The 12106-nt window shown below is 33.9% G+C and overlaps 1 protein-coding gene across 1 annotated transcript in view; it reads left to right on the top strand.

The window, feature by feature from the left end:
• Positions 1 to 11778, top strand: part of LOC150090695 (uncharacterized) — a 128005-nt gene extending 116227 nt beyond the window's left edge. The window contains exons 6-7 of the mRNA XM_090379465.1: positions 5729 to 5879; positions 11486 to 11778. Coding sequence (XP_090235591.1) covers positions 5729 to 5879; positions 11486 to 11643 — 309 coding nt within the window. The 3' untranslated portion in view covers positions 11644 to 11778. The remainder of the gene's footprint in view (positions 1 to 5728; positions 5880 to 11485) is intronic.
• Positions 11779 to 12106: the final 328 nt, after the last annotated feature.

The following is a 12106-nucleotide window of genomic DNA, read 5'->3' as shown; positions in this document are numbered from 1 at the left end:
TTGAAGTAGGGTTTAGTGGAATTGCTACCATGATCTAACATCTCTAGACAGTTAATAGCATTAGTAGAGGCATATGATGCAAGAAAGCAGCATCAGCCAAAAAAAAAAAAAAAAAAAAAAAAAACCTTCCCATTTCACCTATTCATTCACTCCAAAAGTTTGTAATAGTAATAAAAGCATGTGATGCAAGAAAGCAAGCGTATGAGATTATGTAGCGTCAGCCAAAAAAAAATTTTTCACACAACCATTCCCTCGAAAGTTTGTCCAGTTCCTCCTTGAATTTATTTAAGCTATCAACTTCCACGGTGACAGATGGAAGTTTGTTCCAGCAATTAACCACTCGCTAGCTAAAGAAAAATTTCTGCACATATATTCTACAACTGTCTTTCCTCAATTTAAATTTATGCCCCCTTAGGTTTGTAATCTGGGCAAGTGGAAGAATCCCATCAGAATTCAGTGTTCTCAACGCATTCAAAAACCTCAGTCAGATCACCTTGCAGGTGCTTAGTCTCCAGGTGCTGCAATTTGCAGAACTTAAACCTCTCTTGGTAAGAGGACCCCTTTGTTCCCCTCACCAATCTTGTAGCCCTTCTGTGTACACACTCAAGCAAATCTACATCCTTCCTAAAATGAGGCCTCCAGACCTGTATGCAGTACTCAAGGCGTGGCCTGACCATTGCCTTATACAGAGGGATAATCACCACCTTTTCCTTGATAGCAAGATTCCTGTATATCATTGACAAAACCCCATGACCTGCTCTTGCAGCCTGTCTGCATTGCTCAGAAAACTTCTTATCTGACTGCACAATTACTCAGAGGTCTTTTTCATTTTCTTCTACCCTAAGTGTAGTACCACACAGTTGGTACATTTCTCTTGTTACTGCTACCCATATGCAATAATTTGCATTTGTCAAAGTGGCAACTTCAGTTGCCACTTATCAGCCCATCTGCCCAAATTTTCTAGATCCTGTTGCAGTAGCACCCTGCCATTAACAACCTTGCCAACCTTTGTATCATCTGCAAACTTCGACAGTAAGCTTGATATACCTTCATCAATATCATTAATAAATATACAAAACAACAGTGGACCCAACACTGAACCCTGTGCAGTTAATAACATTAATCCACAAAGAACAACGTCCATTGATTACCACTCTCTGTCTTCTCCCACTCAACCACCCTTTTATTCATTGTAGCAACTTATCCTTAATACCATTCTGCTCCAATTTGTACAATAGCCTTCCACACGCAACAGTGTCAAAAGCTTTCCTGAAATCCAAGTATATGATAATAAAATTATTTTTTGCATCCTGTTCATTTGTAACCACATTATAGTATCCAGTCAAATTTGTCAGACAAGACTTTCCCTTATCAAACCCTTGCTGGGTCTGAATTATTGCTGCAGTCTTGTCTAGATGATCCTGCGATGCATCTTTAACCAGTGACTCCATTATTTTACCCAGAACAGAAGTTTAACTAACTGGGGTCTGTAATTACTCATGTTACCCTTTGACTCCCCCCCCCCCTTTGTGAATTGTGGATACATTTGCACATCTCCAGTCTGTGAAGACTTCCTCTGAGTTCAAGAATGCTCTCATAATTATGGCTAAGGGTTTGCTTAGATACTTTTCTGCCTCCTTTAATATAACTGGATAGATCCCATCCACCCCAAGTGCCTTTCTTATGTTTAACTTCAACAATTTCTCCTCCACTTTGCTTTCAGTTATTAGAAAATCATTAAGCACCCTGCTACAATTTGATAAATGTCTGGCATTTTCCTTCCTTAATAACTCCTCATGTGTGAATGTAGACAAAATACTTATTCAGTTTGTTTGCTATCTGAGCAGGATCGTCAACAGTCGAACCATCGATATCAAGTGGACCAATCTGATTCATCCCCTTCCTTTTAGAGTTTATATAAGTAAAGAAGTCCTTGCCAGTTTTTTTAGCATCCTTTGCCAAAGATTTCTTGTAATCTGACTTCAGTTACCTAATCTCCTTTGTGACTTTATTACAGACTAGCTTATATCTGCCATAGGCTTCTGTGTTGCCTGATAATTTATATGCATCCCATGCATTTTTCTTCTCTGTAAACTCCTTTTCTTTTTCTTTTTGTCCAATTCTTCCTTGAAAATATTCAAGCTGTCAACTTCCACAAAAACAGATGGGAAGTTTGTTCTAGCAGTGAACCACCCGCTGGCTAAAGGTAATTGTGGATTTATCTTTCAAGTTAAGATATATGCTGTGAAAAACTCAGTGTTGAACATCTTAAATAACAAATTGTCACTATATGAATTGCGATCAGATCTCAAACAATTCATGATGGTTTCCTGGATTGGCAAAATGTTGGAATTTGTTGGGATTGTGTGAATGATGCTGCACATAGTGAACCTATTTTGTAACAGGTCCCTATGGTTCCAGACTTATGGAACATTCTATACAGTGGTACTTCTTGACTGTACTGTTCCCTTTACCACCCAGTTTTATGAATAATTTATGCACACCTTTTTCTCAAGTATTTCCATCGTCACTCGTTATGATTCCTGCTTCTTTCCTATTTTTAATTTCAGCTTATTCTTATTCTATTAAGGTTCTGCCTTCACAATATCTCTCTAGAAGTTTTCCACACCAAGTGCATAGTATTTTCATTTCTAATAATCATAATAGAAATTATGATTATTAGAAATGAAATATCTACCATTAATAAAGGTGTTTTTTCTTATTTCTTTTCATTGATTCTTCATTTACAATCATAACAAATGAAGAATCGATACATTTTCTTTTTAATGTTTCTCTTTTAATGATTAATATTTCAGTATCGTTTTCTCACTTTACTTCTTTTTTTTTTTTTTTAATGTTCTGTGTATACTCTGGCATGACCACATAGGTCAAAGGAGTTTACAGCTAATCAATTTGATAATACAATCATTAATTATATTTAGCAGTTATTTGTGAAATTGTTTTTGCAAAACAATTTCGTTTTCATTGTCTTTGGCATTTTATTAAGTCCTACCTCCTTTGTGCTTCTCACAACTCTTCCCTTTTCATTCTGAAAAATGTCTTTTGAATTTCATCACAAGATTAAATGCTCTGCCAAAATTATAAAAATTAAAGTAGTATAAAGACTTGAATGTAAAGGAATTGTTTTTATTTAGTTGCGTCTGTGAAGATACAGAAAAATTAATGATATCTGTATATACTCCATGTATAAACAAAGATAACATTGAACCTTGAAATAACTGGGGTAAAAACATTTAAATATACATGCTGAGTTTTACGTTCAGGATTCTGATCAATACACTGTGCATTTAAATATTTTCTGCACAAGTTATTATTAAATCAGTTTGTATCATGGAAAGTTTCTTCAGGTAAACTGGCTCATCCCTGTCCCAGCCCATTGTTTATAATAGTATAGTAGCATTGCCATTCATCAATTATTTGGTAAAAGTTTAAAGTCTGATTGCTCTAATAGAGCATAGAGTTGGGGGGAATCTCCCGGTGCTGCCAGACAAAAACACTATGTCACTATAAGCAAACACAAACATACAATATTGTGGCCTTGACAGAGTGCTGTTTTGATTCACAAGAGATCCAAATGCAGAGTTGTGGGAAATCACTGGTGCCACTTGCCAAATAACAGTATGCTCTAATAGAGCAGAGCAAGCAATGCTTTATATAAATGTGCTTTATATATATACTTGAAGCTGCAGTTAGCTAGGCTCATGTTGGCATAGTTTTTTCTCCCAAAATTTATGACTTTTCCTCCTTGTACATGCAATTTGCATACAGTTTTATACAGTGTGGTTATAATTCAAGTGTGTCACATTTTCCGGAAAAGCACAAGTCAACCAGAGATGAAATTTTAAACAGACATTATCTTGATCCAGCAGAAATGAAAGGTAAATAAAAGCTCAAAAAAGTGACGCCAGAGCGCTTGACACTGCATGCAACCATACAGCTGACATCAGCATTTTATTTCATTAAGTTAAGTGCATTATGAAAAAACACAAGCTACAAAGATAAAATTGCTCAAAGTGATAGCCATTTGTATTGTAAATGTGTCGAAAGCCACAGTTCCACGTAGACATGATCAACTATTGTCCACATGGGAAATGTTGGCAACATTGTTTTATGTTGCTTTCCTTCAGATCAGCCATAGACTGTATTATACTATTTCATTTACCTTTTTTATTATAAGCTTTACTATTTAACAGACACCTTAGGGTATAGTCAGTCGCTATGTTGGGGAAAATTTCCATTTTCCACAGAAGAAAAATGCAGCCTCCAAGTGTACTATTTTCAAGATTCCTTTCAAGAGAGAGAGAGAGAGAGAGGGAGCATAACAATTGGTAAACAATGAATCTGGTTCTTAGCCTTTTGTGTGTATGCATATTAGTTATTACAGAACATAATGCAATCTATTAATTGTGTTTACAAGTAATAGCCACTTTTGCATAGGAGGGTGCAAATTTTCAGCAAAATTCAAGGTGATATTCAATTAAACAAGCTGAAATTGTAGAAATTCTTTGGAATTCAGATCAAGAAGTTGATAGAACTGAATCAGATAATACATTTTTATGCAACAAGTTTTTATTTATTTATTTTTTTTTGCTATTTTTAATGAAAATTTTGATTATTTTTGACAATCATGCTATAGTGTTTGGCTATAAAGGTTAGAATAGTAAAAATTAAAATTTGCAAGACCATGAAGCTGCCTCTGTAATAACTTAGTGCCACTTTTTTGCTTGCAGTTATTTTTAGCAACTTTGAATTTGAACAACCCTATAATTTCCATAAATAAAAGGTTCACTTTTACATATGATTTGAAATAATAAGTTTACCAATATAAACTAATTATCTCATATCATATGTAAAAGTGAACCTTTTGTATATGATTTGAGCTTACCAGTTCCTCAATATCAAAAGGATTTACCTTGATAAGGATGATTCCTTTCATTCTTAACCTGAAGGTTAAGAATGAAATGAAACAATCACATCTGGAGATGTTGATGTGATTGTTTCATTGTTGAAACTGCATTCTTTTACAGTTTCATTGTTGCTACCTAGCTCCAAAGTAAATTTGCCAAGATATAAACAACAAGACTAAAGTTCAAATCTGAGGGGTCCATTTAAAATATATTTTATTACATAACAAGTTAAATAAACCTGGGATGTACTGTTTTTCTTGGTTGATCTCATATCACACAGAGGTTATTCAGAAGCTAACATTATTTGATAAGTGTACTAATTATGTTTCTTCTTAACTGTAGTGTCCTCAAAAACAGCAATGCTGAAATGGAACCAATCATGAAATGACCAGAATTAAATAAGCTCCATGAAAGCAGAGCACATACACACAGTAACATCCCCTCTACATAGATTAACCAATTTCATTATATAACTTAGATATGTATAGCATATTACCTTCTGAACAAATGGTAAAGTTATCTTTCTTAAAATGAAAAATAGCTACAATTTCTCTTCTTCCACAATTTAGTCAAATAATGTTATTGAAGTTGGTGTACGACTTCAGGTAACAATCACCTTGTTTCTCATCCCTACAAAAAACTTCAGTATTTTGAAAAATAATTGTGCTTATTTCTGGCAAGGATCAAAACACTGTACTTGCTTATTATTTTCTAATACAATTAGATAGGTGTCATACCATGTGATGGTTTCCAGGTATATGCAGACATGTTTACTAAAATATTTCTGTTTAACACTTCAGCCATTTGAAGATGTGAAGTCAGATGTTGATGGGGAAAGACTCTGGTGCAAATTTACCATTCCACTAAAAGTTCCTGATGAGTTTGGCCTTGACTTGAATAACCCTTTCTACCAAATTTACATCTCAGGACATACAAATGCTACAGCAAATGGTATATTTATTTTTGTTTTCTTAATCATTTTGAAGTTTAAGATTTCAATGTGATTTTAGAGATTTGTAATTTTATTGAATTTTGGTCCATCCTGTATACAGAATAGGCAAAAAATTTATCTGATTTTAAAATGAAATTTTAGGATAATCATGTGATATAGGATTAAAAATACATTACAGGAGGCCAAAATCATAAAATAACTTGGGCCCATTGGCCCTGTTATTCTGTCTTGTTTATACAAAAGCCAAAATTCTTTTTATTACTAAGTAACCTTTTCTTTAATTGCAGATTTAAAACTTCTCAGCTAAGTTTATCAGTGAGATAAATCTTCATCATTGAGAAGCCTATCAAAAATCAGTCAGTGATAATGACATAGCACACATTCTGAAAGAAGCTTTCTCTTTTGGAGTCAATAACAAAGACAGTAAAAAGATTAATTTCTAATCAAGTAGAAAGTAAAGAGGTCTGGCTACAAACTGGTAGTATGACATGTGAGACTGCATAGTGCACGTGTTCATGAACACATGCTGCTATATAAGTTATTTTAGAAATGTTCAGTGTCTTTCACAGATAACTCTATGCTTTGGTGTATGGTGTTCTGTGCATTACAAATTCATGTCTTTTGGGAAGAGACACTGAGAGACAACCATAATAACATAATCAGTAAACATTATGTACATTATTATTAACATTATTATTATTCTGTACTTTAAATACTTTTAAAAAATGGAAAAATCACCACTTGTGAAACTTATGTGTAACATAATTTTTTTAACTCCTCAATGAGATGGTACTATTAGGAAAGTACAGGATGATTTGAAAAATCTTTGTCAGGACAAAGGGACATTCCACTCAAAATTTGGATAAATGATCCCATTAGAATATCTGATCACCCTGCACTAAAACCAAAAATGTCACCCTCATTAATGGAAACAAATTTCACTGAGTGTAATATTCATGTTAGTGGATTAATGAACAAGATCTTAAATATCCTTTTAGTGTACAGGTATATCAAGGACTGGAAATTGGTGAAATGATGAGCACCTAAACCTGCATGGAGTGTAATTCTTTAAGAAATTAATTTCTTAAAGAATTGCAGATGTTTTATGATCAGGAAATACCACTAAATTCTCATTATTTCACTAATTTCCAGTTAAAACAAACAAAATGCCCATTTGTGGGATTTGCTAAGTTTATAGTATTTGTGAAGATGCCATTGCATTCTTCAAAGGTAATGGTCTTGTGTGGACTAAATGTCTGGATTTAGGGACCATACTTCTTTGAGAAAACTCTGAAATTGAGCATTCAATATCAGTGAGCAAAAATGATACATTATAGTTATTTTTGGAGTTAATGCATAAAATTTAAGAGGTGTGTGATTCCAGCAAGGTAAAACCAATGCGTGTGCACGCACACACACACACACTTGCCATTTGCAATGTAGCAACTTAATGAACACTTTCCATAGGTCTACATTTCATTGACCTTCACAATGACCAGATCTGTCCCTTTAGATTTTTTTTTGATAAGAAGCAAAGAAACAATAGTGATATTATTTTGTGATTGGAGCTGTTGCAAGTTGTAATCAGCAGCTGTGCTGCACATGTGTGTTGAGAATGACAGAAGGCATTTTGAAAGTGTATATTGGTAGAAATAAACTCAAAATATCTCTAGATCATTTTTCCTCATTTTCATATTGTGGATAAGATTTTTACTGAATTTTTTTTAATCCACCCTGGATTTTGAAAATACAGTTTGTTGGTAAGTTTGTTCTGTTCTTAAGCTAATTTTATTTCTAATAATTATAAAGAATATATATATATATATATATATTCAAAGCAGTGATGCAGGTTTCATTTATAATTTAATTTCTTCTGTTATTTTATACCTTTTGGATATAGCTGTTTTCTGTATTAATGAGTAACAAGAAGATAAATAAATAAAATAAACTGATATTTATTTATTTATTTATTTGTTTGTTGCACCAGAGAATTACATGACCTTTGGTAACAACATACCCACTGCAGCTGAGGACAGAAGGGTTTACAGAAGATTACAAAAATACATACATAACAATACAATGGGTTGTGTGGGGCGCCTCCGTAGCCAAGTAGGTAGGAGCAGCAGTGTGTAGCACATGCTTCTTGATTAGACCGGGGTTCAAGCCCGTAAGCCACCAAATATGGAGGATGCGGAAAGGTCAGGGAATGACCACTGCATATCCCCGGAGCAATATGGCCTTAGTTGCTAATGCTCCTAAAAACCAAATAATAACAACAACAACAGGTTGTATTTACATTGAGTCAAATAGGAACACACACACACTGAAAGGATAGAAGGTAGGATGGCATCAACAGTTTGCGTGCAGTATTGGCGGTCTTATCATAAATTCAAATTGAGGCAAGACAGTTGCAGAATAGATGTGCAGAAATTTGCCTTTAGCCAGCTGGTGGTTGATTGCTGGAACAAACTTCCATCTGTTGTTGTGGAAGTTTATAGCTTAAATAAATTCAAGGAGGAAGTGGACAAACTTTTGTAGTGAATGGGAAGGGTTTTTTTTGTTTTTTTTTGCCGATGCTATATAAGCTTGCCTTTTTGCATCATGTGCCACTACTAATGCTAATATCTACAATGAGTTGCTGAATTGGTTTGAGAGATTGATAAGGGGGAAAACTATCAAGAGAGAATATTCAATAACACAGAGAAATGAAGGCTTCTTTTTAGATGGAGGAATATGGTAACCAACCTTATTCCAAATAGAAGGCATCCGAAAGGGTTTGAACACTGCACGTACTGATTTTATCCGAAGCAACTTCCCGAGTGGAACCCAATTTAAATTTTTGTTGTTGTGGTGCAAGAAATAGTATATTTGTAGCCAGTTTTTAGGTTTGCCCAAGTTAATAGCTTATATTCCACAGAGAGGAGAATCTTAATGTGAGAGGGTGCTGCAACAGATCAGATATCAGCTGCATGTAACATCGAAAAAAGAAGATAGACTTTTATATGGCAGAGGATGATAACTGGGTTGGAGACATGAAGAAGGCTGACAGTTTCAAAAGTGAAATATAAGTTTAGTATCAAACAGTATGCCCAGATCTTTATAATAAACTTAAAAAGTTTGAGGTTCAATGAGAGAGGTTAGATTAAAAGGAGAGGATTTTCTGGAAAAAAAAATATGGGTATGCTTATTAAGATTAGTACAAGGGCTAAAGAAACTAAAATAATTAGTGACAACAGCATCAGTAACATGTAAATTGTTCTCTTCATATGAGGTGGAGATAGCCTAAATTTTAATATCATCAACCACAAGAGCCAGGGGTTCATGCAGTAGTGATGGAATTAAGAATTTCCATTGATTCTAATATTTCCATTGCTTCTGTTCTTTCAGATTTTTTTTTTTATTTTAGCCTAATTCAAGATAGTAGTCTTATTTCCATATTTCTTGTGACTATAGTGTTTAATCTTTTATGCATTGCATGGACTTCTGATTTGAACTTTGACACACAATTTTAATATAGCGTGACCCAGTGATCATTTAGTACTGTTTAATACATTGCTTAATCGATGAAACAGAAACATCTCATTTTCAGACTTTGAGGTCCTTAGCCATCCCACAGACAAAGAGGATTTTAAGATTTTTTTGTATTTTATTTATTTTATTTTTTTACGAAACCCCCAAACACGAAGGGTATTAGAACCTGTCGTACCTAGTGCTATGCATGGAAGGCTGAGAAAACAGAAGATACTTGTTGATATTACATTTGAATTTCTGTATATTATAATTTCTGGGAAATAAATGTGAAGGAGGGCTATTCCAGAAAACAGAGGTAGGAAGGATAAAGAGGAAGAGAAAAAGTTGGTTCTCTGAGTTTGGAGTCGGACAATGAATGGATGGATGCTGATTAGTTAATAATGTGTTCAGACTGATTTGGAAGAGAGAGCAGGAATTATAAATGTCAATTCAAGAAAAGAGTGAACATGGAAGCATCTATAGAAAAGGCATGCAGCAGAAACAGAATGTCTATGAGACAGAGAGTGGAGAGACTTGTAAAAGATGGGTCATTAATTAATCAGACTGCCCTCTTTTGAATTGAGTCTAGAGGTCTGAGTACCACCCCAGACGTGGGAAAAATATTCTATGGTAATGCAGACTTGAGATTTGTAAGGAGTGGGTAGTTGTTTAGAAGAAAAGTAACACCAAGAGTGAAAGAGAAAAGCCAGTTTTTAGATGTACAGGAAGCAATATTTGTGATGTGCTTATGCCAAGATCAGTTAGAAGTCAGGGTAATCCCTAATAGTGATATGTGACTTTTGTCTAAAAATCAGAATGTCATTGAAGATGAGCATAGAGGTAATAAATTTTTTGAAATAAGACAGAACTGAGTTTTAAAAGGAATGAAGTTAAATTAAATTTTCTTTCCCATTGGAGAATTACCTGGAGACCAGCAGTCAAGAAATTGGTTGAGGATATTCAAGAAGTTGAAGCTGTTTATGCAGAGCAAGTTTCTCAAATTGGAATATAGTAAGTTTTAATCAACAAAACTATGGATAGGATTTCCAGTCAGTGGAAGAAGGTCATTAACATACAAGTAGAAGAGTGGGAAAAAGAATTGAACCTTGGAGGAACACCAAAATTAGTTGCAAAGTGAGAAGACAGAGTACCATCACATGAAGTGATCAGTCGGAAAGAAAACTAGATATCCAATTGCAAAAAAACAGTTGGCAGTCCATAAAATGAGAGTTTGTTTAGAAGACACCTTTATGCCAAATGCAATGAAAAGCCTTAAAAATGTCAAGAGCAACTTCTTCAGTTTCAAATCTTTCCATCAAATTTGTCAAAGATTAGTTTAGTAACATAGAGTAGACTAGCATTGATGGAATACATATTGCCAATCATTGTCGATCATATGGAAGGTTTTGTTTAAGAGTTGGTAGGTGGTGGTTTCTCTATTTATATGATAGTAAAAGTGTTGGAGGAATTTGCTACCCTTTTAACAAACTTTTAAGATATGAGCATATTCCAAGCAGAAAGAAAAACACCAATGGAATTAGAAAGTGCAGTAATATGACAGTATGGGGCATAGTTTTAGGGACCTAGTGGAGATAAGGCATTAAGATTGTTTTTATGTCTTCTGTTGGAAGGCCATGGGAGACATTGAGTGGAGTGTATTATTATATATGGTGGAAGATGGTTTACTAAGATCATCGATATAAGGGTTAGAAGGAGAATAGGATATTAGCAAGTCAACTCAGGATGCAAAAGAAACATCAGGTTATAACAATGGTGGGAGTATACCACCTCTAATTAATCTCACTAGATGGTCAGAAGTTGTCGAACATTCTCAACGGAAGATTCTTTTAAGAAATCCTTCAGTTTCTGATACGATTTTCATCTCTTGTAACTCTAAATGAGTGACAAGAGGTGAAACCACTAAAGTGTTTACTGTAACACAGCTTGTGTAATAAGCTAACTATTTTTAGTATTAAATAAATAAAAACATCATTTATGAAGGATTACTGAGTTATTGGAAGAAATTAATATTAATTTCATATGTAATTCTACTTTGTATGCTATTTGATTAAATGGTCTCATTTTGTTTCAATAGATAATCCCATCCTTCCTCCAGCAGAACACCTCGCTATATCCAAAGAGCCTATATTTATTGGAATAATTCAAGAAATGCAGGACATGCCAGGTGGAGCATCTACACTAATTATTAATAGTGCATTATTGATTTTAGGATTGTTATCATTATGGTTATGATCACTTAAGTCGCTTCAACACACACACACAAATGCAAGCTCTACCAAATATTACCACAATGCTGGTTATTATGTTTCATAACTAGTTATTGCCATATTTTATTGGCTGTAGCTATACAAGCCTTCACTAGGTAATTTAAACCAAATTATTTTTACACCAAATTTTGTCAGAGAAGATTATTACAAAATATAAATGACTGGGCTGATTCAGATCATGAAACTAAAAGCTATTTCTTGCAATTTCTGTATTTTCACATAAAGGTAAATATTTTTATTACCAAATAAGCTTATTAGTAGTTCTAAACATTATTTTTGTATCTCTAAAAAAAAATAAATTCTAAAAATATATTTAAGTTACAAATGTTCTTTGAAATATTTATTGCTTTGGATGTATTAACCAGTTCATTATGCAATATAACTACACAGAAAGACCTACACAAGCTGTTTCTTCTTTGTTTTTTTTT

Source organism: Mastigoproctus giganteus, chromosome 1 (genome assembly GCF_048544385.1).
Source record: "Mastigoproctus giganteus isolate SK-2022 chromosome 1, ASM4854438v1, whole genome shotgun sequence".
NCBI classification, from domain to species: domain Eukaryota; kingdom Metazoa; phylum Arthropoda; class Arachnida; order Uropygi; family Thelyphonidae; genus Mastigoproctus; species Mastigoproctus giganteus.
The sequence above is the reverse complement of the archived record's forward strand: the minus strand, read 5'-3'. Positions and strand labels throughout refer to the sequence as shown.